At 38.0% G+C, this 25,491-nt stretch overlaps 4 protein-coding genes across 5 annotated transcripts in view; 1 reads left to right on the forward strand and 3 right to left on the reverse strand.

The window, feature by feature from the left end:
* The window catches only part of LOC101896440 (neurobeachin-like protein 1), a 147,832-nt gene that overhangs the window by 57,804 nt on the left and 64,537 nt on the right, over positions 1 to 25,491 (forward strand). The gene's annotated exons all lie outside the window — the stretch shown is intronic.
* LOC101896268 (larval cuticle protein A2B) lies at positions 228 to 1,102 on the reverse strand. Its single transcript, XM_005176694.4, has 3 exons — positions 1,003 to 1,102; positions 778 to 933; positions 228 to 709 (listed from the first exon to the last, which is right to left on the reverse strand). The coding sequence occupies exons 1-3, from the start codon at positions 1,009 to 1,011 to the stop codon at positions 404 to 406; spliced, it is 471 nt and encodes a 156-aa protein (XP_005176751.1). The 5' UTR covers positions 1,012 to 1,102; the 3' UTR covers positions 228 to 403.
* On the reverse strand, positions 7,308 to 8,045 carry LOC101896106 (larval cuticle protein A2B). Its single transcript, XM_005176693.4, has 3 exons — positions 7,967 to 8,045; positions 7,675 to 7,902; positions 7,308 to 7,616 (listed from the first exon to the last, which is right to left on the reverse strand). The coding sequence occupies exons 1-3, from the start codon at positions 7,976 to 7,978 to the stop codon at positions 7,308 to 7,310; spliced, it is 549 nt and encodes a 182-aa protein (XP_005176750.1). The 5' UTR covers positions 7,979 to 8,045.
* LOC101887266 (larval cuticle protein A2B) lies at positions 15,895 to 17,204 on the reverse strand. The gene is made up of 3 exons (XM_011297951.3): positions 17,048 to 17,204; positions 16,767 to 16,973; positions 15,895 to 16,702 (listed from the first exon to the last, which is right to left on the reverse strand). The coding sequence occupies exons 1-3, from the start codon at positions 17,057 to 17,059 to the stop codon at positions 16,418 to 16,420; spliced, it is 504 nt and encodes a 167-aa protein (XP_011296253.1). The 5' UTR covers positions 17,060 to 17,204; the 3' UTR covers positions 15,895 to 16,417.

Here is a 25,491-nt window from a genome sequence, read left to right on the forward strand (position 1 = left end):
AGAAGAAAGACTGAGCAGATACTATGGCAAGCGAAGTGAGGAGAAAGCAAAACTACGCAATAAAGAAATGAAAATAAAAGTAAAAAAACAAAAATGAAATATGAGATTAATGAGAAAATACCAACACAGATACACATCGGCGTGTTTGGCTGTGGTGGTGACTAAAAAATCGAAGCATACACACGCACACACACACCCATTTGGAGGATACCACTTACATGGATGGTGGGCGCTTGGATGAATATGCCTTAGGAATATAAAAACTGAGGTTCGTTTTGAGGTTTGTAGCTGCCTGCCTGTGTGTGCGTGTGTCTGCGTGCGTGGTCGGTCGATCGTTGATAAAACAAAATAAAGCCTGGTCCGTCATCAGTTTCGCCATTGGGTATTTTATGTAATACTCAACTTAGCCATGGTATGGACCCAGAGCTGGCAATGGGTGCAAAGCTGGATAGGCTGGCAAGACAGGTTTGGCCAAAACTGGTGCGTGATATAGAGGGGCAGGTGCCAAAACCTTAGCAACCGGCGCAATAACCTTAGCCACCTTGGCAACACCTTCACGTTGGACAACGGCATTAAAACCACTAACAGGATCTACGGTATATTCCACAATAAGGCGGGTACCATCAGGTTCAACCAGTGAGTAGGCACCCTTGGTGACATCGCCATTGCGTGTCTCCTGTTGACTCTTGATATCACCGGTTGTGGGGTCCTAAGGATAATGAAAACGCCTTGTTGTGCAAATAAAGTCCAAACCAAGAAAAAATTCCTTCAACTTACATGGACATCATAGTTGTAGCTGTATTGAGGATTTGGATCGTAAGGCTCGGGACCAACCACTTTGGCTACTTTGGCCACAGCTGGATAGGCAGGATATGCTGGTGCAGGCAGGACAACTGCGGAGGCAACAGCCAACAAGGCACTGACAATCAATAACTGCAATGGAAATGACACAAGGATTATTATTTTGCAAGGCCCAAAACAGCACACTGCCGCTCAACATGCCTTATGCATTATTCTAATGAGCTGCTCTTTTCGGATTGAACTTCTTAATGTGGGTTTTATTCCGTTTAAGTGCTAATTGCTGTTTGGCATTCTAGACGTTGTCAACAATTCCTTATATACCGAAAAAATTACTTTTGAATTTGAGATCTGTTTTCTTTTTTTTTTGGGTGCCGGTTAATCCAATCTCCCGTCCCCCTCCCTCAGCATTGCCGTCGATGAAGTTTCAAATATTTATGCAAAAATGTTTGAAACAAAAAAGCAAAGAGAAGAAAAAAATGCCGAAGAAAAAACACAGCCTATTGCCAGTTGAAAGCAGCAGAACAACATGGGCCACACCAACTTCTTTTGCATTTTGTAGCGCAAAGAAGAAAAAAAGAAGAGAAAAACCAAAATCTTTTTTTTTTTTCTTTTTGTAAATAACATTTTTTTCTCTAGCAGACTTACGTTTCTATTTCATTGGCTGATGCAATAGAACTTGTTGCAGCTCTCATTTTTTTGATAATCTTGAAAATGCAAAGTAGGCCTAATAATTCAATATCATCCTACCTGCGGTTTTAATTGAAACACTCTGTGTGCTATCACTTTTGGAATGAGTTTATGTAGGTAACAATGTCTTCGGAACCTTTAAAGCTGTTAATTTTTGTTAAATCAATGGGACCATAGTCGAACATTCTTGCGAAATTATTTCCAAGTCTCTCAGAAATCAAAGCAGTAATTAAATCCATTCTGTTCTGTTAATTTGAGAAAAAAAGTTTGCAAATCTGGAAGAATCTCTTTGGTTTCTTGCAAGATACGGGATTTGATTATTGTGTAGTGGCTATAGTTCTATGGCTATGGCTGTTTATACCCTACACCACACTGTGGTCGGGATATAATGTCTTTGTGCATGTGTTTGTAACATAGAGAAGTGAGCGAGATAGACCCATAGTTAATATTGATGATCTGCATAGAATCCATTCTTAGTCGATTTATGCATGTCCGTCCTTCCGTCCATGTACAGGGTGAGATTAAAAAACTGCAACCAACTTCAGACTACTGTCATTTCTAAGCCACTTCTTCGACAGCTGTTAAAATTATTCCAGTGACAGCTCATTATGTTGTTTTCAAGCGTACAAAAGCATTTTGGTGAGAATTTCCCAGAAAAAAGTTATTCGTGATGGAATTCAAGCGTGATCGTGTGATTTCTTTATATTTGGCTGGAAAACCACAAGTAGCTATCGTTAGAGCACTCCAGCATTTAAATATGAATAAATCTTTTGTGTCTCGTACCATCGCTCGTTACCGTGATACTGGTAGCGTAGCCCGACGTCAAGGAAGTGGACGGAACAGCAGAAAACAGCAACATCAGCAGAAATGGTTCGAAAAGTAAAGAAGAGACTTGATCGAAACCCGCGTCGGAGTGGCCTAAAAATGACTGGTGAGCTGAACATATCGCAATATTCCATTCGGCAAATATTGAAAAATGAGCTCGGAGTTAAGCCATTGAATTTCTTGCACAAAAAGTGTAAGAACTTACACCGCAACCGGAAGAAAATGGACTTAAAAGAGTTAAAGATCTTGTGTTGATGAAAATATTGAGATGTACCAAGTCTGAACAGAATCGGATGTTAATTTCGCGTTTTATGAGCTTAATGGATATTCTAAATTTCCACCCTTGGTTGGGGAGGCACCAGAAGGAGTGGACCGATATATTCCATCTTTACACCAGATCTTAAGTTTATAAAAATATTAAGATGTGTGAAAATGTAAGGCAATCGGATGCTTATTTTACATTTTATAATTATGCAAAATGTTGACCCTTTGTGGGGGAGGTACTTGATTGAGTGGACCGATATTGTCAATTTTCGCACCTGACCTAGCACTGATGTAAATATTAGGATTTCCAAAGTTGGAGCAAAATTGGATTATGCTTTCTCTTTCTGTGCAGTAAAATATTTGTTTGAAATTTCTACCTTTTGTGGGGGAGGTATCAGAAGAAGTGGACCCATATTGCCCATCTCCGAACTCGATCTAAGTTTGACAATAATATTAAGATGTACCAAGTTTGGATCAAATCGGATACTCCCGTCGAGAGTTATAGCGCGCATTAGCCAGCCAGAAGACATACAGCCTGACGAAGGGTCGGACGGACTCTAAATGTCCTATAACGGATTTGGTCCAAAGAGACCTAGGGTCTAAAACCATTATTTCGATAAGGCACGTTTTGGCCGTATCAAATGATATATCCCCTCCATATGGCTGAAGTCCGGCCGGGCCTAACTTTAAATACCATCCATAATTAGCTAAAGAAATTCACTGGTATTTGCTGTGTTCCACTCTAAACAGCAAATGCCAGTGAATTAGGTTGGAAAATTCAGTTAAAGTTTTCAAATATCAATAAGGTGGGTAGAGCCGTTATATGGAGATCATACCAAAACGGAATTTTTTTAGACAAAATTGAAACAATTCCGTGGGCAAATGCGTCTAGGATTATCGAAATACCGAATATCAGTTGGTAGCGTTATATGGAAACCTTGGATCAATTTATACATAGTTTTGACACAGGCTCTTGACTATAAATACATTAATCGTCGAAATACCGAATATCCTTCATACACAGTATTCTGCCACCGAAGCTATGGCTATGGATGCCAAATCCGTGGAGAAATGGAGCTAAAACCACAAAAATACCATATATCGGGAGGTGCCGTTATGTGGAGACTATAGTAAAATGTAGACCCATACAGTCAATGTTCTGTCACCAGAGGTAAAATCCTTTAAAAAGTCTTAATATTAACTTTGTAACAATTTCGTTAAAAAATGTTGGCTTAAATCATCAAAATACCAAATATTGGGTGGTTTTAGGAACTATGCCAAAACGTTGACCGATATATACAATTTTTAATACCAACCATCCACAGACACAATACACACACTTGTTGCCAAATTTACCGTTATATGGGGAAATACGATTTAGTGGACCTATATAGACAAATCTCTTCCAAGGGGTGAAGTACTCAGAAGCAACTCCTGGTGTGGATTCTCAGACAATTCCATTGAAAAATTTGGCCACAATCATCAAAATATCGAATATAGGGAGGTATGTAAATAAAGAACTCCTTGTTTAGAATTTCAGACAATTACATTGAACAAAGTGCCTACAATCATAAAAATACCGAATACCCCTCGATATTCGGTTATATGGTTATATACCGTTATATGAGGGCCTTACGATCTTCGAACTTGACCTGCCTGCACACAAAATACCGATCTGTGCAAAATATTAGCTTCCTATCTTAATTCGCTTTGACTCTAGCATGATTACAACACACGGACAAACGGACCGGGCTAAATCGTCGCAGAATTTCACGCTGATCAAGAATATATATACTTTGTTAGGTCTAAAATTATTATTTCGATGAGTTACAAACGAAATGACTAATTTTATAGTAATGAGGAATTGCCGATTGCCAAAAATTGGTTAGGAAACTCATTACCCGAACTTTTTGCTAGGGACGTATCTGTAAATCTCGTTTTTTTTTAATATCCAACATCAAACTTTGCCACATAATGTCCAGGTACCAGAATCCATCTTTTGTTGATAGAAATATTGGGATGTGCGAAATTTGAAGAGAATCGGACTCTTTGCTCACATTTATTTTCTATCTATATATATAAAAGAGGAAAATGTTTGTACGTTTGTTTGTTTGTATGTTTGTTTGTTTGTAATTTATGCACTCGAAAACCACTGAACAGATTTTCCTGAAAATTTCCAAGTATACTACAACATCGCCTCAAAGTAACATAGGCTACATATATTTTTGAAATTCCACTAGGACCTGGAGATATAGCATCAGAATCGGAGGTACCTCCCAAAAATTTGGATTTTATGTACTTATATCTATTGATCGATTACAGATACATTCTCCGAATTTGGAATAAATGACGGGATTTGATTAGAAAATATATTTGCCATTTTTATGGAAATCGGTTCAGATTTGGACGTAGCTCTCATATATATTTACGCCCGATTTTATGTATTTGATGCACCAAACACGTGCATGTGTGACTAAATTTGGTACAAAAATAAATTTTGCCAAATTATATTGAAACCGGTTGAGGTTTGGGTACATCTCCCATATATATTTTTCGGCCGATCTCATGAATGTTATGTACTAAACACCATATTTATGTCCTATTCCAATGAAATTCGGAATGTGTGGCGGAATTTGAATACAATAATAAATTTGACAAATTAATTAGAAATCGGTTAAAATTTGGATATAGCTCCCTATAACCATATCGTCTGATTTCACATATTTTATGCACCAAACACGGTATGTACCTCCAATTTCAATGAAATATGGAAGGTGTGACAGAATTTGGTAAATGTAAATTTTGTCAAATTATATTGAAATCGTTTCAGATTGGAATTGGAATTTTATTAAGAAGCATTGACCCATAACGCCTTTGCAATGGTATAAGGCTAACATTAAACAAGTAAAAAAGCTGTAAGTTCGGCCGGGCCAAACTTTGAATGCCCTCCACCATTTCGAACGAATTTGGCAATTTTTAAAAAAATAAAATCCGTTAAAAATTTTGTTAAAATCTTAAAAATACCGAATGTATACAAAGACGTGGACCTGCACAGACAATCTTCTGTCATAGGCTGTAGTATACATTACGAACTTCAAATACAAATTGTCTCTAAAATCATCAAAGTATCGAATATCGGGAGGTACCTTTATATAGGGGCTGTACCAAAACGTGAACCTACATGGTCCATTTTCAATACCAAAAGTGCTGCAGACATAATGTACATTTGAGTAAAATTTTATCAACCTACTTTAATTCGTTCGGATGCTAGAGTGATTTCCACAGACGGATAGACGGACGGACATCGCCGAATCGACATAGAATTTTATGCTGATCAAGAATACATGTACTTTGTGGGGTCTAAAATGTATATTTCGAGGTGTTACAAACGGAATGACAAACTTAATATACCCTCCATACTATGGTGGAAAGTATAAAAACTACACAAAAATTAAATTGAGGGTTTGATTATTACTGGAAAGTATGTTGCTACCTCGATTTCTCTAATTGCAACAGAAATGCCTTTCAACTTCAAAAGTTTGCAGTTTCCGTCACAATTGGCATTTGCTATGAAATTAATAAATCCGAAGGACAATCCCTTCGTGTATGCGGACTAAATTTAGCATGTTCCTGCTTTTCTCATGGTCAGCTGTTCCTGCCATGTTCACGCGTTGGAAGACCGAGCTATTTGTTTGTTTACGCATTAAAGTATTACAATAACAACGTTTTTAAAATGTTTGAATTTGTTTTATTTATATTATTTAATATTATTATATATAAAAGCGAAAGGAGTAGCGAAGCGCGCCGGGTTTAGCTAGTATATTATATTTATAATTATTCCAAATATTGAACCTTTGTCTCCCCCACTTGATGGAGTGTACCGATATTGTTCAATTTCATACTTGACTTAGCACTGATAAAAATATTGAGATTTGCAAAATTTGAACAAAATCGAGTGATCCTTTCTTGTTCTATAAGCCATATAGCTATATTTTTCGACGGAATATTTTGGAATTTTTTTAGGTTCCTTCAAAAGGGTGAAAGGTATTAAAAGTGCGGACCGATATTTTTACTTGTTTGTACCAACATGCCTTCATCATTGGCAGCGCATCTACAGAATGTTCAATAAACTATTCTCCATATAAACTATTTGGCAATATAAAAGCTAACCATGGCCTTTACAATTCCACCAAACGTTAGACCTAGCAAAAATGAAACCAATTTTTTTTTCATTGCATTCATACTTCATAAAAAAGAACTCCCTCGATTTTTTATTCATTAATAAATTGCATATTTACATACATAGATAGGTTATTAATTAAATTATTTAACAAAATTCACACGGTTCACACTGTGGAACAGACTTAAATGTAACTACAACAAATAGTGAGAGCATGAAAATAATAATGCGTGAGGAAAATGAGGAGAAAACATAGCACAAACAAAATTAAAAAAATAAAACGAAAAATTAACAAAAAGAAAAATAAAAAATAAAGAAAAGCTGTTTCTTAGATTACAAAAAATCGAACAGAAAACAAAAATATTTTAATCTGGAATATCTGTTTGGTGGCGACTACAACGACATGGGTGGTTCACATTGTGTGTGCGTTTGTGTGGGTCCATGTGTTATCTCAGTTTAGTTTAAACCTGGTTCGTTTGGGCGTTTGTCAAAATGTGCGCAAATCCAATTCGTCATCGGTAGGGGTTAGCCTTTAAAGCTGAATCAGCTTTTAGTGGTAGGCAGGATAGCCATGATAGGCCAAAGGTGCAGCTGGCAAGACAGCCTTAGCTACAACTGGGGCATGATACAGAGGTGCGGGGGCCAAGACCTTAGCTACTGGAGCTAAAACTTTGGCGACCGGGGCAACTTTGACGGCGGCCGGTTCGCGATGGACAACAGCATTGAAACCATGAACAGGATCGGCGGTATATTCCACCAAACGACGTGTGCCATCGGGTTCAATCAGCGAATAGGAGCCCTGTACAGCATCACCATTACGGGTTTCTTGTTGGCTCTTGACATCACCGGTACTGGCATCCTGAAAATTAAATCCATTTTCCTAACATATCCTATCGAATAAATTGAGCTCTACTTACATGGACATCGTAGCTGAAACTGTATTGAGGATTTGGATCATAGGGCTCGGGAACGGCTACTTTGGCCACAGCGGGTACAGCATATTTGGCCACTGGCAGCACAGGTGCTGCGATTTTGGCCACTGCAGGCAATGCTGCAACTCCGTGATAGGCAGGATATGCCGGATATGCTGGACCTGGCAGAACCACAGCGGAGGCCACAGCCACCAAAGCACTGAATATCAGAAACTAAGCAAGAGAGTTTAAGTTAATTTTTTCAGTGCCCGCAAAAGCCCCCTCCCCTCCCACATACCTTGTGCACCATTTTGTTGTCCCGATTTTCTAAGGCTAGAACTTGGTCTCGTTGTAATCCGTTTAAATGCTAAGTACTGTGTGCCATTCTAGGCGTTGTCAACTGTTCCTTTTATACTGGCCGAAAATCGTTTTCACGTTCACTTCTAAGCGTAGACTTGCTGTCAGTTTTTTTGTTTTCTTCAATTTTCTCATATATTTTTGAGGCCGTTTCTTTCGCTGTTGCAGCCAACCACCGCCCGCTTACTCCAAAAAAATAACACCAACAAAAACACAACATAAAATAAAATATTTATGCAAAAATTAAATCAACATTACGGCCTATAACCGTTCATAAAAGCCGTTTTAAACGGCCTATTACAAAAGTTGAAAGCAAACGGCCAACAAAAGTGACAAGAAACAACAACAAAAGCAAGAGCAACTTCAATATCAGTTTTATAATATCTTAGATTTTACAAAGAATTTCAAATCATTCTTGTCTGGGAGATCACAGTTGTGCAGAACTGCAATTGGTGTAAGGATTTATAGGCGTTTAAAGAGACAGTCGCGTATAGAGAATATGGGTCATAATGATGGTCGATTTCGGTTCAACTCTCTTCGAAAGAGAAATTGACAAAAGAATAACACAACGTGATATCTGCCAAAAACAAAAAAAAAAAAAAAAAAAAAAAAAAACAATCAAAAATGGTATTTTTATCGAAATTTTGAGAATCTAGGCTGAACGCAATTAAATCCGTTCTGTATTCTTTCAGGCAGACCCTTTTATATCAGTAATTGCTAGATAAATATTTGACATGAGAAACTATTGAAATTCAATTAATGTGGTAAAATGGTATAGGACCCTGTCAATTGTTTATGGGAAAAATGTTCAAATTCGAGTACGAATGGGGAGTTCCCTTCCAAGTAGATGAGTTAATAATACAACATACCTGAATCGATACCAATATGGATTTCGTGCATTCTAATACTCAAGTAAAACAAGTAAAAAACCAGTAAGTTTGGTCAGGCCGAACTTTGAATACCCCCACCATATAGAACGAATTTGGAAATTTCCAAAAGAATTAAATCAGTTAATACATCTGTTGAAATCTTAAAAATATCGAAAATAGCCATTATAATGTGATCTATGCGCAGACCTGGGCCTGCATTTGCAACTTTTGTCATAAGCCATACGAAGGGGCCCGATAACTCTACTCAATTGTGTATGGACTCGAAAACAGCTGAAAAGATTTTCCCGATAAATTCCAAATATACTGCAGTATCACCTGAAAGTAAAATAGGCTATATAAATTTTTGAAATTTTACTTGAAACTGAAAACATAGCATCAGAGGTACTTCCACATATCACATGCACATATCTATTTTTCACTTATAGATACAGTCTTCAAATTTAGAATGTGTTACCAAATTTGGTACAAAAAGTATTTTTTTTTCAAATTATATTGAAATCGGTTCAGATTTGGATATAGCTCCCATATATATTATCGGAGTATCTCCGATTTCAATGAAATTTGGAATGTGTGATGGAATTTTGTCTAAAAATTTACTTGTCTAATTATATTGAAATCTGTTCGGATTTAGATATAGCTCCCATATATATTTTTGGCCGATTTCGTGCATTTGAAGCACCAAATACACTATATATGTTTAATCTCAATGAAATTTCAAAATATTATTGAATATTGAATAAAAAATTGCCAAATAATATTGAAATTTATGTGTTTGTTTCTCTTTCGAGACGAGCTTAATGATCTGAAATTTGCAGTAAAAAAGAAAGCCAAATACACACTATCACACACTCACCACTAAGCGACGCGTTTCGCCGTTGGTTAAGCGGCTCATCAGGCATATTTGGAGTGGATGAAGGCTTACAAGGGTCGTTCTCTGGAAAGTAGTAAATATTTCGAACTTATTGCGAATTAACTACTTTCCAGAGATTGATTTGAACCGCGGACCTCGGTGTACAGCCAACTAGAAGTTGCCGTCTCTACGATCAAAGCCATTAACCCGTCTTCCTAAAGCAGCACTAAAACAAGTGTATGCATTGGAAACTATTTAGTTGTTGTGGACAAAAAATCCATCACTACAAACAAACTCTGCTAAAAGAACTTGAGTCGAACTTGGAGAGTTTCTAGTGTTTAATTCGCATATGCTAATTCGCAATAAGTTCGAAATATGTACTACGACCCTTGTAAGCCTTCATCCACTCCAAATATGTCTGATGAGCCGCTTAACCAATGGCGAAACGCGTCGCATAATGGTGAGTGTCTATCTGGCTTTCCTTTTCACTGAAAATTTCAGATCATTAAGCTCGTCTGGAAAGAGAAACAAACACATAAACATATGATCTTCGCCTTAACAAGGCAAAACCTAAAAAAAAATAAAAAAATATATTGAAATTTGTTTAGATTTGGGTGTGGGTCCCGTATATATTTCGGTTGATTTGATGTACCAAACACGCCATTTTAGTCCAATTGCAAATCGGGCGATCTTGCTGGCTAGTGCAAATAGCCAAAACGGCAGATTAGGTTTTGTAGCGTTCATCATTTACAGTAACCGAAGAAGACAGCACACCATACAGTGACTTCGAGCGGGTGTAATGGCTCTTCGTGGGCTACAAGCGGATTGAGTAGGCCCCATCAATCATTTTTGATAAAAAATCTTCTTCTTGGTGAAGATTAAGGATGGCGTATATATATAAACAGCTTACAGCTAATGTACCAACTGGGCTTTGTACGGAAACATCTTCAAACCTTGTACCAAAACTCGCTGTAAAGACTGTCGACTGATACTCATTTGTGTCACACGTCGCCTGGTCGATCGATCCTCGGCTACATCAGCAATATTCTCTGTAGAACACATAATCCGGGGTCTGCCACGCCTGGCATCATCTTTTGTTGTGGCAGTCTCTTCGAGGCGAGCGCCTAAACGTCACAGTGTTTCACCAGTAGGCTTTGGACGGCCAGGAAATTTGCGTAAATTCGTAAAACTTATAGCATTTGCTGATAGGATGATTACTTTTGCGTCACCTTTTATAACATTTTCACCCTACATCACATTGTAAAGTTTGAGGTATAATTGTTGAAAAATTGACCCGAGGGAGGTATCAGTAATAGTGGACCAATAAATATATACACTATACTTTTTTATTATTGATATTTATTAATTTCAAAATAATCTAATGAATATATTATTATTCTTTGCAGGTGAGTAACCAATTTTTTCTACCGATTTATGTAAGTAACATTTAATTTTATCGAAAAGTTATTTGACTTTTTCGTACTTCTTCAAATGAGATACAAATATATATACTAATATACTGTAAATTATATGTATTAGTATTTATACCCTACAACACTTTGTGTTGGGGGTATTATAAGTTTGATTGGGCCAAAAATTATGTAACACCACGAAATATTGATTTCCCACATAGGAAAGTATATATGGATCTTCCTATCTCGCCGAGCTGAGTCGATCTAGCTATGTATGTCCGTCCGTCCGTCTGTCCATGTTAATTTGTAATCACTCTACAGGTCGCAATTATGGGTTAAGGTCAGAATAGAACCCTATTTCTTTTGGAGATAATCGCATAATATTTAGGGTTTGAAATGGACCAAAATCTAAAAAAATTCCTGATTTTGCAGTTGCTCTACAGGTCGCAATTATAGACCAATCAAAGCGGAAGCTAGCATGGGGCTAGAGCTTAGGACTGGGCAGAAACCTTCCAATTTTGATGGTCATCGGGTAATATTTAGTGGGTTAAATAGGCCACAACATTTATGTTAAATAAAAGTCAAATTTTCCATTAAACCGCGAATATTTTTAATCCCGGCGAAATCACAAATAGACGAACAGGTCAATTCTGACTGTTACGTAGATGCCGATAGTAAATATATCGGTTATATATAGCGAAATATATAAAATGTATATATACAAAGGAAGGGGATGTTAGCTAGAATGCTTATATCTCAAGAACGGCTGGACCGATTTTGACAAATTTTGTCAATTCAGAATGCCCTCTTGGCATAAAAGTACAAAATCTAAAAAAATCGCAGAAAAATATGCCAAAAAAGATGTTAATATAGATTTTGTAGTATTTTGTGTCATTTTTTTATTTTTTCATATTTTTTATCGCATGCGATTTTTTCAATTTGACTTATAATATTGAGGTGTACATTTTGTAATATTTTTTCACCTTACAACACAGGTTGGGGATATTAAATGCATATTGCAATTATCGTTCGATCCTCACGAAAAGGGTAGGGTTAGGCTCAGAAGGGCTAGGCCTATTGTTTTCAAAGATGTTCGCAATATATTTAGGGGTTGAAATGGACCAACAACTAAAAATGTTCCTGATTTTGCATCCGTTATAAAGGTCACAAATAGAAACCAAAGGAAACGGAATCTCGCATGAAGTTAGAGTTTAGGACAGTGGTAGAATGGACCACTACTTTTGTGTACAAAAAATACCAACATTACTTACAGGCGATATCCGAAATACACAAAAGGCGAACTTCTTGCTTTTTTATACCGATTTCATTGACGAATATAGCCAAATATCGCAGACAAGAAAATCATATAGATGAGTCTAAATTTGGAGATACAGATTCGCCTCCTGCTTTTGGAGATGATCGCAAAATATTAGGGGTTCACATGAACCAAAAACAGAGAAAAATTCCTGATCACACAATTGAAGCCATTCGACACGCCTGAGAAGAGCGTTAAGGACAGGGAAGAATTCTAGCATTTTGGATGACCATTGAAAAAAATATACCACAACAACTAACAGCACGACGGAGTGGGTAAATATTGGGCAAATATCCCTGGGCAGAATGCTGAGGGTAATATCTGGGCTGTGCACCGCGAAATCTTCCAAAATGTATTCTAACATGTTGTAGTGTTGTAGGGTATCACATGGTCGGCCCCGCACGGCTATAGCCTTTGCTTACTTGTTTTAATTTGGAAATGTTATTTCCATTTGGGTTTTTTTTGCATGGAAAAACCAAACCTGGAAGAAAGATAACAGAATAGTTTTTTTATACCCTCCACCATACTATGGAGGGTATATTAACTTTGTCATTCCGCTTGTAACTCCTCCAAATGCTCATGTCAGACCCAACATAGTATATATATTCATGATCAGCGTAAAATTCTAAGTCGATTTAGCGATGTCCGTCTGTCTGTCGGTCTGTCTGTAATCACGCTATCTTTCGAACGAATTGAGATAGAAGGCTAACATTTTGCACACATGTTTATTTTGCCCGTAGGCAGGTTAAGTTCGTAGGACCACGTTTTCATATAGCCCCATATAACGGCACCTCCCGATATTTGGTATTTTTATGATTTTAGCTACATTATTCAGCGGAATTGTTTATAACTTGGTATTTGAAGTTCGTAATCGATACTACAGCCTATGACAGAAAATTGTTTGTGCAGGTCCACGTCTTCATATAGCCCCCATATAACGATACCTTCCAATATTCGGTATATACCGAAATTGTGAGAGATGTCGTATTTGAAGTTCATAATGGATGCTACAGCCTATGACAGAAAATTGTCTGTGCAGGACCAGGTCTTCGTATAGCTCCGATATAAAGGTACCTGCCTATATACGGTATTTTGATGATTACATTATTCACCGTTTATTTCAAGTTTGGAATTTGAATATGGTAATGGCTTATGACAAACAAGGCCTATGTAGGTTCACGTCGTAGATCCCCAATATGACGGCTATGTTCGGTATTTTTAAGATTTTAACAAAATTTTCAACGGATTTTATTTTTTGAAAAATTCCAAATTCGTTCCAAGCGGTGTAGGGTATTCAACTTTATCCAATGTATTGAACATTGTGATAAATGTTGTTTTTATGATTTTTTATGAGAAACTGCAACATATCTCATAGAGGAGGTATCAGATTTAGATCAGGCTCGAAACTTTTCACTTTCTTTTCTAGGTTCACATTTTCTGGTACTTCCTTCACAAAGGGCCACGATTTTGAACAGTAATAGTTCTCATAAAATGTGAAATTATTCTCCGATTTTCCCTAAACTTAAAACATGTCAATACAAGAGAAATAAACACATAAATAAAACAATTTAAAAAGTATCAGTCGGTTTTGCCGAGAGATCTATACCCTCAGCCAATGTTCGATTATTTAAATACAGGGTGAGATGAAAAATCTGGTCTAAGCCACTAGTCCAACAACTGTTAAAATTATTATAGTGACAGCTCATTATATTGCTTACACGCGTACAACAGCATTTTGGTGAGAATTTTCAAGAAAAAAAAGTTATTCTTGATGGAATTCAAGTGTGATAGTGTGATGTCTTTATATCTGGCTGGAAAACCAGAAGTAGCTTTCTTTAGAACACTCCAGCACTTAGATGTGAATAAATTTTTTTATGTTTCGTACCATCGCTCGTAATCGTGATACTGGTAGCGTAGCCCGACGTCAAGGAAGTGGATGGAAGAAAACAACATCAGCAGAAATGGTTCGAAAAGTAATGAAACGACTTGATCGAAACCTGCGTCGCATGAGCACGGGGTAAAGCCATTGAAATTCCAAAACGAACAAGAACTTACACCACAACAGAAAGAAAATGGCCTAAAAAGAGCTAAAGAGTTGCTTCGCTTGGCCGAAAGTGGTGAACTGTCGAATTTGGTTTTGTCCGATACGAAAACATGCGTTGTCCAGCAGTTTGTAAACAAACAAAATTATCGTGTTTACTTGCCAAAGAGGTCAACTGAAAATGTGCACCTTCGGTTGGCCACCAGAACTCAAGCGCCGGCAATGGTGGTGTTGGCCGCCATAACAACCGATGGTCGCTCTACGCTCGTATTAATTGACCGTGGCTTCAGAATAAATGCCGAATATTATCGCGAAAATGTTTTGGAGGGTGTATTAAAGCCTTGGGCACGCAAACATTTTGGCCGCAGACCTTGGACATTCCAACAGGACTCAGCACCATCGCACTCAGCACGCGCCACTCAAGAATGGTTACAAAATGAGGTTTCTCGCTTCATTTCCGCACAGTGCCACCAAAATCTCCGGATACCAATCCCTTGGACTATTGTGTCTGGAGTATTTTTGGAAAGCAAGGTTGGCACTAAAAAATACCAGTCATGTCGATCACCTCAAGCAAGCGCTTCGTCGGGAATGGGCCAAAATACCGCAGAGCAACATTCAGGCAGCGTGTGACGGTTTCATTGGCCGTTTGAAGACCATAATTCGTGGCAAAGGTGACCAATTCGAACAAATCTAAACTTATTCTAAAATTTGATGCTATTTCCGACATTTTTTGCTTTCATTCAATAAAATTTAAAAATTATGGCGTTTAACTTTGTTGCAGTTTTTTTTTATCTCACCCTGTATATGAAATAACTGCCTTCTATCAGGTACCACATCAATTCCCTCCATTTTTGGCAACTTCGTTTTCGTAAAGCGTCACCTTATCTGATGTCTTGCATCAATGATGTCCTAAATGCAAAATTTGATGATTCTAGTCCTATAAACAAACACAGGTCAAGTTATTAATATTTGAAATACTGATCATTACCATTTACTCGTTTAGATTCTAGGGTGTATCTGCATTGATTTACCCATTAATCCTTATTATGTTCGGCCTTGAAATTATTGCCTAAATAGCAAACCCTGTCAAAACTTAACATTTCTTATAAGTTTCATTTAGGTCCTTCAAAATCTTAAATTAAAGAAGTTGCGTTTTGTGGAACATTACTTTATTCGTTTAGAATGTGGAATATTTAAAAGTAATACAAACCGTATCTTGTGGTTGCAAATGTTTCGTATAAATGTATTTAAATATTTGAATGTGGAAAATTTTACCTTTTTTGGCAAATAATTCGGGAAAATTCGAAAATCTCTTGTACACCATCCCATCCCATTAAGAACATCGATACTGTTATGTTGCATTCATGGGTCTTAATAAAAATACTCCCTCGATTTTTATTTATCAATTATAAAATTATTAAAATTAAATTAAATATTTACATAGGTAGATGTATTACGTAATTAAACAACTTTATCGCGGTCAAACAGCCTTAAAAACTATTTGCAATGCGAGACACGAAGAAGAGCCCGAACAGAAGTTCTGAGGCGGGCGTCAAAAAATCAAGCATCGCAAAAGAAAATGATGAATAAATTCGTGGATAAAACAAAAATAACTGCAACGGAAAACCAGAACCTCGTTCCGATCTCTCAACATGCAGTTATTCGTTTTGGTGATGACTATAACAATGAGAACGTACACAGAATCCTGGCGAGATGAGTGGGCCTCCATGTGATGGTGGCTTAGGGTTTTCGGCAGGGATTCGCATGAGCTCTCAATGCTTGGTGTGGGTGTGTGTGATGATTGTTGTTTCGTGTGGTTCAATGGGCACAGTAGCCAAGTCCGTCAACATGGGTTTGGGGTTTTGAAAATGTTCTCAAAACGCCTTAATGATAGGCGGGATAGGCAGGAATGCCATGATAGGCAGGGAGTACAGCTTTGGCAACAACTGGAGCATGTAAAAGAGGAGCTGGGGCCAAGACCTTAGCTACGGGAGCTACTTTAACGGCAGCAGGTTCACGATGGACCACAGCATTGAAACCATGGACAGGATCCGAGGTGTATTCCACCAAGCGACGGGTGCCATCGGGTTCAATCAGAGAATAGGCACCTTGGACAGCATCGCCGTTACGTGTTTCTTGTTGGCTCTTAATATCACCGGTAGAGGCATCCTAAGCGAGAGAGAGAATGTAAATCAAGCACGGTAGTAGAAATGCCTAGTAATTTTGGACTTACATGAACATCATAACTGTAGCTGTATTGGGGATTGGGATCGTATGGCTCAGGGGCGGCAACTTTGGCCACAGCCAACTTGGCTACTGCAGGTAAGACGGCGGGTCCATGATAGGCTGGATATGCAGGTCCATGGGCATAGGCTGGATAGGCAGGAGCGGGAATGACAACAGCTGAGGCCACAGCCAACAGAGTGCTAAGAACGATCAACTGCAATGGACGACAAAAGGTCACATCTTCAATGAAAATATTTACAACCAACAAAAATTCTCTACAGAACTTGCCTTTTGAACCATTTTGTATGTATTTTTGTGTGGAAGCGTTTTTCTCGTTTAACCGTTTTAATCCGTTAAAGTGCAGAATGCCGTGTGTGATTCTAACTGGAGTCAGCAATCGCTTTTATACCGCACAGAAATTTTACTTTCTGCCATGGTTCACATGAAAATTTGTCTGCGTTCGATCGAACGAGTCAATTGTTAGTCATGGCAGCAAAACGCCCGCTTACGGCAACGTGTGCCTCGGTGCAACAACAACACTAACAACAAGAACAAAAGAAAAATCGAACAAGAAAAGTTGTTAAATATTTATGCAAAAATTAAAACAGTTTTCGGCCTATAACACTCAGCCCAACAAATCACAAACCACAACGACAACAACAACAACAAAAGCAACAATAGCAGCGGCAACGCCAACAGCCGAAATACCTATGGCACCTATGACACCGTCTGTCTGCCAGCCAGCCTGCCTGAATAGAGCAAGTCTTTTGTTGCTTTGATTTTTTCAACTCTACACGTTTTTGTTGTACGCAAAAATAGTACAACAACAACAACAAGAAACGCATATAACAACACATATTTTTTGCGAACGTAATCGCAATTTAAATCGTCGTCGCCCATAGATTTTTTTTCGCCTCGACTTGGCGGGATGGGGAACGACACCAAATATTATCTCAGGCCGACCGCCAGCACAGTTGCAAGTAGGCCTAAATGCTGCAGCGGTAACAACGGCAGCCAGCCAGTCATTCAGTCAGTATGCCAAACAATCAACAACATTCATAACTATACCGCAATTAGGAGCAGCAGTTGTTACTTCTAGATTCCAAGACTCGATAATATACATAAGTAGACCGTGAGCTATATACAGTGGGTGTAGTAAGAGAGAATGGATTTTTCAAATGGAAAAGACTGAAAGTGTTGCAAAAATCTACGTTTGTGTTTCGTTGACATTTTTTTTAAAACTGCTTTTTTGCAGATTTTTGGAAAATGTGTTGATAACTCACGTTCGTGGATCCTTGAAAAATGAAAAAATTACGCTTGTAGGTCCTTGAAAAAGTGTTTTAAAAAACAATGTTTGCGAGCTCTCAATAAAAATTAAAAATCTCGTTTTGGGTCACTAAACATTTTTCCAAAAAAAAACCCCTTTAAAGTTTCGCAGAAATATAATCTTTAAAATCCACGGCCCTTGAAAATTACAGGGTGAGATGATAAAACTGCAACCAACTTCAGACTGCTGTTATTTCTAAGCCACTCGTCCGATAGCTGTAAAATTTTTTCCAGTGACAGCTCATTACATTGTTTGCAAGCATACAAAAGCATTTTGGTGAGCATTTTCCAGAAAACAATTTATTCGTGACGGAATTTAAGCGTGATAGTGTGATTTCTTTTTATTTGACTGGAAAACCACAAGTGGCTATCGTTAGAGCACTTCAGCATTGAAAAATGAGCTCGGGGTAGAGTCATTGCAATTCCAAAAAGTGCAAAAATATACATCGCAACAGAAAGAAAATGGACTCAAAAGAGCTAAAGAGTTGCTTCGCTTGGCCGAAAGTGGTGAACTGTCGAATTTGATTTTCTCCGATGAGAAAACATTCGTTGTCCGGCAGTTTGTAAACAAACAAAATGATCGTGTTTACTTCCCAAAGAGGTTAGCTGAAAATGTGCACCTTCGGTTGGCCACCAGAACTCAAGCGCCGGCTCGACTGTGGCATCAGAATAAATGACGAATATTATTGCGAAAGTATTCTGAAGGGTGTATTAAAGCCTTGGGCAGGCAAATATTTTGGCCGCAGACCTTGGACATTCCAACGGGACTTAACACCATTGCACTCAGCACGCGCCATCCAAGAATGGTTACAAAATGAGGTTCCTCCCTTCATTTCCAGCGCACAATGGCCTTCCAGAGATCGTAACGTATGTGGATGATTGTACAATCACGGTCGATGACATATGCGAAAGACTGAACTTCTATCTCGCGGAGTTTGCCGCATAATTCCACGCGAGGAATATGAAAATATCCGCCACGAAATCAACGGCCACACTCTTTACCTTGTTGACCTCTTATAACGCGATAGGCCGGTCTGTGGTCAGTTATGCGGCTCCAGTGTGGTCTGCGAATACTAGTGCTACGGAGTGGAAGCATATCCAGACCCTGAGAACTGCGAAAGGGTGCCTTCTCATGACACCAGTGGACCATCTAAATGAGGAGGCGAAAATCCTTCCTTTCATATGGTGGATAAATCTCCCTCACCCAGGCGTATCAGGTCAACGCTACAAGAGAGAACCTCTAGATCAAGAAGCCTTTCAGGCAGTTCTGAGTGGCATTCACACCGAAGTAGTCGCGGATGCTATTAGCAGTTATAAAATGAATGCCATCCTCGAAGTCCACCCATCATCCATTGCAGCTGAAGAACGTCAGCTGCCTAGACAAACCAGGGTAGTTTTGGTGAAATTACGTTCAGGATGGAGTAGTCATCTCAATTCGTATTGGGCACGAATTGATGAAGATGCGCATGACGCCTGGCCAGCGTGTGATACAGGCCTGCACAATACGCTGCACCTCTTTAATTGCACAGCCAAACCTACCCAACTCACTCCATAAGATCTCTGGCTACAGCCAATCAAATGTCTTTCCGAATTTCTAAACCTAGAGCTTGAACCAGACCGCAAACACTTGCATGTACTACTGCTACAACAACAACCAAAATCTCCGGATACCAATCCGTTGGACTATTGTGTCTGGAGTATTTTGAAAAACAAGGTTGACACTAAAAAATACCAAAGTGTCGATCACCTCAAGCAAACGCTTCGCCAGGAATGGGCCAAAATACCGCATAGCAACATTCGGGTAGCGTGTGACGGTTTCATTGGCCGTTTGAAGGCCATAATTCGTGCCAATACTAAGGTAACCAATTCGAAAAAATCTAAACTTATTCTAAAATTTGATGCTATTTCCGACATTTTTGCTTTTAAAAAAATGTAAAAATTATAGCGTCTGTCTTTGTTGCAGTTTTTTATATCACCCTGTATTTCGCTACTCTTCACTGCTCTGTGGTCGATATTCATAACGTAGTTATTGATGGAATGCTACTCAAACCTGCCCGATATACTTCTTGATATAGGGCTCTCTTAAAGCGTTGGACCTCCATCTCTACATCATGAAAGTTCTTCCTGATACGCCTGGGCGAGGGAGAAATCAAAATTTGTGGCAGGATGATACTTGCAAAACATATTTTTAAGAAACCATGATTGCAGGCTTGATGGTCCTTGGGAAGCTTTTTTTTTTAAATCGACGTTTTTGGACTTGAAAAAGATTCAAGATATCGTAGTTCCGTGTGGGATCCCAACAAATCTGTTCTATTTAGTAGCCTAAATCAATGTCTTATTATCCCCAGGAACCCACTGTGGCAATTCTTTTCTTAATTGCCCCCACCGAAACGAAAAAAAAAAATGCGTTTAAGATTAATTTTCGCTGAAAATGGTTTATTCGCAGCCATGGAAAACAAAACATGCTGTTAATAGCGCACAGCATTCAAATACAATGACTGTACATAGATGCATAAATCTGTGTGTGTGTGTGTGTGTGTATGTAGTGTGAAGTACATTTATTGCGATTTTTTACCGCGTTGTATAGCTGTGCATAGATATCTCCACACCCTTTGCCGCAACATCAATTACAACTAGAAAATGTTATTAGTGACTTTGAGAATTAATTTGCACTCGAAATGTGGTAGATGTATGTCTGTATTATATCATAGGTGATTGGTGTAAAACCTCTCAGGTTGGCATTATGAATGTACGTGCGTGTGTGTTTAACAGCAAAACATCAAAAGTGCGGTCGGGCTCATTCCATAAAAGTCATCAACGCCCATGCGTCGGTTATTAGCAGAAATAATTTTTATGCGGATTTTTTTTTTCAAAGGGAAGTGACATTTTCATAATTATAGCAGTTATTTATGTATCGCAACACGGTTTGAACATAAACCACAAAACAACATCAAATTAGTTATAAACTAAACTAATATTATGGAGTTTAATAAATACCAAACACTTGAATTAATCCCCATAGAAATATTCCTCCTGGTTCATAATTTGCCCTCTTCTTCTATTGGGTTAGGCTATGTACGGTTAAATAAGGTACAACTATACTCAAACAAAACACAAAACTTCATGAGCGTTTTATAGCCTTGGAGGCTATAACGGTTAGAGTCTAAATTACTGAATTTGGAATAGTTTGGTTAGGGTGAACGGATGAAACTGAACTTTCGAAATTTTGGTATTGGGGTACCTGTGCGTAGGATGTTTATAATAAAAGGTGGTTTTGACAATGTTGACTACAAGTGCACGATAGTATAGTAGTACTTATATAGTACTATAGCGCTTGAAATCTGAAATTTGCTATTAGAGTCGGTGTTCATGCGTGGCTTGGACATATGGAGGTATTGGATGAAGGGATAGAGCTGAAACCGTGAAATGTTATAATATGATAACTGTTGGTGTCTTTGATTGAAATACTGAACGGTTTAGCAAATGAGTACTTAAATTATACGAAAAGTACTAAATGTTACCAAATTTGGCAGATAATGTATAGAGTTGGAATTCCGAAATTTGACATTGAGGTCTCTGTTGGTATCTTGTGTTGAGATTTGGTGTTGGTTTTGCAAATGCGTGCTATTATTGTTCGAATTGTACTAAATGGTACTAATTTTGGATCACTGTGAGGAGAGATGTAGATTGTTTTGGATACATGTACTAAATGATACTAGATTTGTTATTAGGTGAAAAAATAGATCTGAAATATGAAATTGTGGTCCCTGTTGGTTTCTAGGGTTTGCTTATGGAGACGTTGACATAGTTTTTGACAGAAAAAATAGATGTGTGTCCATTGTGCAATCGTCTTACTAATTTGGTAGGGCCTAAATAGTGTAAAAAAATTTGGTATCCATACCGAAATCTACTAAAAATATGAGCTTGGTGCAGTTTTATACCCTTCGCCATGTAATGGAGGTATATTCAATTAAACAAGTAAAAAAGCACTTAAGTTCGGACGGGTTGAAACTTTAATTCCCTCCATCATCTGAAAAGTACTTGAAAAATATAAAAACTCTCCGTTGAAAAATGCTGCTAAAATTTTAAAAATTCCAACCAATTATCTGTCACCGAGGGCGGTGGCTATTACGAACTCCAAATACAAAATTTGAGATAATTCTTTTGAAAAATGTAGCTAAAATCATCGACGCAGCTAAAACCGAATAATGAGAGGTACCGTTATATGGGGGTTGTACGAAGACCTGCACCTCCACCTGCATTTGCAATTTCCTTGCACTGGAGGTAAAAAAAAATCCGGTGAAAAAAGTATATACATATTCTTGATCAGCGTAAGATTCAATGTCTATTTAGTCATGACCATCTGTCTGTCCGTCTGTGGAAATCACTTTAGCTTCCGAACGAATTGAAGCAGGTTGATGAAATTTTGTTTAGCTATGGTGGAGGTTATAAAAATAACTTAAGACCATATGTACCCAAATACGGTTTACACACGTAGGACTGTCTGCCATCCTGTGGTAATCGCTATAAATTTGATGGGATCGACCTAAATAAGTCCCACTTTTTTGGTATAGCCACCATATAGCTTTATCGTCCAAACATTGAAAGAGGTGACCAAATTTGACGAGGGTTTTCATTGAGTTTTCATTCCGCTTGACCAGCATAGTCCCTTTCATAATTTATTGTAATACCATCTATGAGTACTGTTTGTACCCTCAGCCATTTGGCTACAGAGGGTATATATCATTTGATACGGCCAAAACGTGCCTCATCGAAATAACGGTTTTAGATCCTAGGTCTCTTTGGACCAAATCCGCTTCAGAACATTTGGAGTCGATTTAGCAATGTCCGTCCGTCCAAACCTGTCAAACTTAGATCGAGTTCGGAGATGGGCAATAATGGCCCACTCTTTCTGGTACCTCCCCCACAAAAGATCGAAATTTTCAAAAAAAAAAATATATATATATATATTTTACTGCACAGAAGGAGAAAACATAATCCGATTTGGCTCCAACTTTGCAAATCCCAATGTTTTCATCAGTGCTAGGTCAGGTGCGAAAATGGACAATATCGGTCCACTCCATCAAGTACCTCTCTCATAAAGCTCAAGATTTTGAATAATTGTAACTCTTATAAATTGTGAAAAAAGAGTCCGATTTTTTTACAATTACACACATTACAATATTTTTTCTAATTAAAAAGGCTGGTGTGAAGATGGAATGTATCGGTCCACTCCTTCTGGTACTTCCCCCACAAAGGCTCAACATTTTTGAATATTCATAAAGCTCATAAAACACGAAATTAACATTTGATTCCATTCAAACTTGGCGCATCTTAATGTTTTCGTATACAAAGGATCTGTTATGAAAATGGAAAATATCGGACAATTCCTTCTGGTACCTCCCCGACAAAGGGATGAGTTTTGAATAACACAAACGATCATAAAATCCGAAATAAGCGTCCAGTTCTCTTCAAATTACACACATCACAATATTTTTATTAACCCAAGGTCTGGTGTGAAAATAATATATCGGTCCACTCGTTCTGGTACTTCCCACACAAAGAGTTAAATTTTTTAATATTCCATTCAGACTTGGAACATCTCAATATTTTCATCAACACAAGATCTGTTATAATGATGATACTGATCGGACCATTTATTCTGATACCTCCCCCGCATAGGCATGGTACCTCTCCCACAAAGGGCCTCAATTTACACACTTAAATCTGTCATAACTTGCGAAACAGTTCGGCGATTCTTTACAACAATATTCTAAATATATATCTTAACCGGAAATCAGATATGAATATGTTGTTTATTGAAATTTATGATTTCGCATAAATTTGAAGAAAATCGAACATTTATTTCCAATTGTTCGATTTCCTGCAAATTTTACACATATCAATTTTTTATCTGTATTAGATGAAGTATGAAAATGGAATACTTCGGTCCCCTATATCTGTTGCCACATTTTCCTACAATTTGCCCATATCTCATATAAAGTATAGCAAGTAGTCGATATACTCCAAATCTGGCATGTTGTAATATTTTTATCAGTCTTATGTCAGATACGAATTGGTCAATATTGGCCAACTGCTCCGAAACCTCCCCGATAAAGGGTCAACACTTTTAATAATCTCAAGGCTGTGGGTATAAATCTGTCGACAAAACCGACGGATATGTTTTTACTTGTTTAATTTGTTTTTTTTTTTTTTTCTTATCGTAATTTCAAAATCATAATAAGTTTAAAACATAAATGGCTGATACTTTCCATGTAAAAGCAGGTGCCTTTATTGTCTAGGCTCTTGATGAACATTAGTTCTGGCATCCAGGTCGTTATCCTCCAATGGCCATGCCCATTATCATGACGTTGTAAAATTAGGTGGGCCTCAACATTTGAATGGTTAATGGCGTGTGACACATTCGAATGTGGCTGCAGCTATTAAGCCTATGTAAAAAATATGTCAGAACGTTCAATGTTCGTCGTCTAATGTCCGTCATGGACATTTTGCGTGTATTTTTTGTTGCCTTCGCCGCTGGTGAAGTGATACGGCTGGAGTGCATACACATGTTTGACCACAAAGACAAGTCATGATATGGTTCAGGCGCTCTTGTGGTTGTCCACTTGGGAGCAAGGAATTTTGTTGTATTTTGTAGCAAAAAAAAAAAAAAAAAAAAAACAAATCTCGGGTGCATGTAAAAAAGTTTAAATGTAACAAAATATACAGGCACTAATAAAAGCAACGCCAACAACAAGAATATTATTAACTTGGTTTCTATGAAATGAAACGCATAAAATTTCCAAGTGAAGTGAATTCAAGGTGTGGTTTTTTGGTTTTGATTTTTGAAATGAAATGCAATTCGGCCCCAAAGTCGTCGACGCCTGCAAGCAAAGAAGTGTAGGCCGCCTGGGCGAGGGACAGAAGAAGGACCTTCCATCCGTTCCGTTTGATTTGACTGGATACTGGGGATTGTTCGTTGGTTTGGTTCGTGTTACGTTTTGTGTGTTTTGCTGATCTGATTTGTGGCGATCGTGTGATCAAACACACACGCAACTTGTTGTGCACAGCACATGCCGCTGGTACGCACGCAACTTAGCCGTGGTCGGTGCACATTACCGTTTGCTTTGTTTCGGCACAAAATTGAATGGAGTTTTTTTGGCCAGCATCGTTGGTTTTATTGTTGCCTGCATTGTGTGTGTGAATGGCTAAAATAAACCTATTCTGTTAAAAAAAATAACTAAAACGCCTCTACATCTCAGCGAGATTATTAAAAAGCTAATCAGCAATTGTCGTTTGTCTAGAAACTGATAAGAATTGAAATAAATTCCACTTTGCCACCCAATTCAAAATGCTGAATTAATTAAGTTCCAATCCTTGGGAATTGTGCAACTCTTGCCATTGCT

The sequence above is a fragment of the Musca domestica genome, unplaced genomic scaffold (assembly GCF_030504385.1).
Source record: "Musca domestica strain aabys unplaced genomic scaffold, Musca_domestica.polishedcontigs.V.1.1 29, whole genome shotgun sequence".
In the NCBI taxonomy this organism is placed as follows: Eukaryota; Metazoa; Arthropoda; class Insecta; order Diptera; family Muscidae; genus Musca; species Musca domestica.

Bases quoted from the DNA above. Each gene is read 5' to 3' on its own strand.
- LOC101887266 (XM_011297951.3), bottom strand. The intron at 16,703-16,766 runs GTAAGTCCAAAA...TCTCTCGCTTAG, and splicing joins GCTACAGTTATGATGTTCAT to GATGCCTCTACCGGTGATAT.
- LOC101896268 (XM_005176694.4), bottom strand. The intron at 710-777 runs GTAAGTTGAAGG...CATTATCCTTAG, and splicing joins GCTACAACTATGATGTCCAT to GACCCCACAACCGGTGATAT.
- LOC101896106 (XM_005176693.4), bottom strand. The intron at 7,617-7,674 runs GTAAGTAGAGCT...TTTAATTTTCAG, and splicing joins GTTTCAGCTACGATGTCCAT to GATGCCAGTACCGGTGATGT.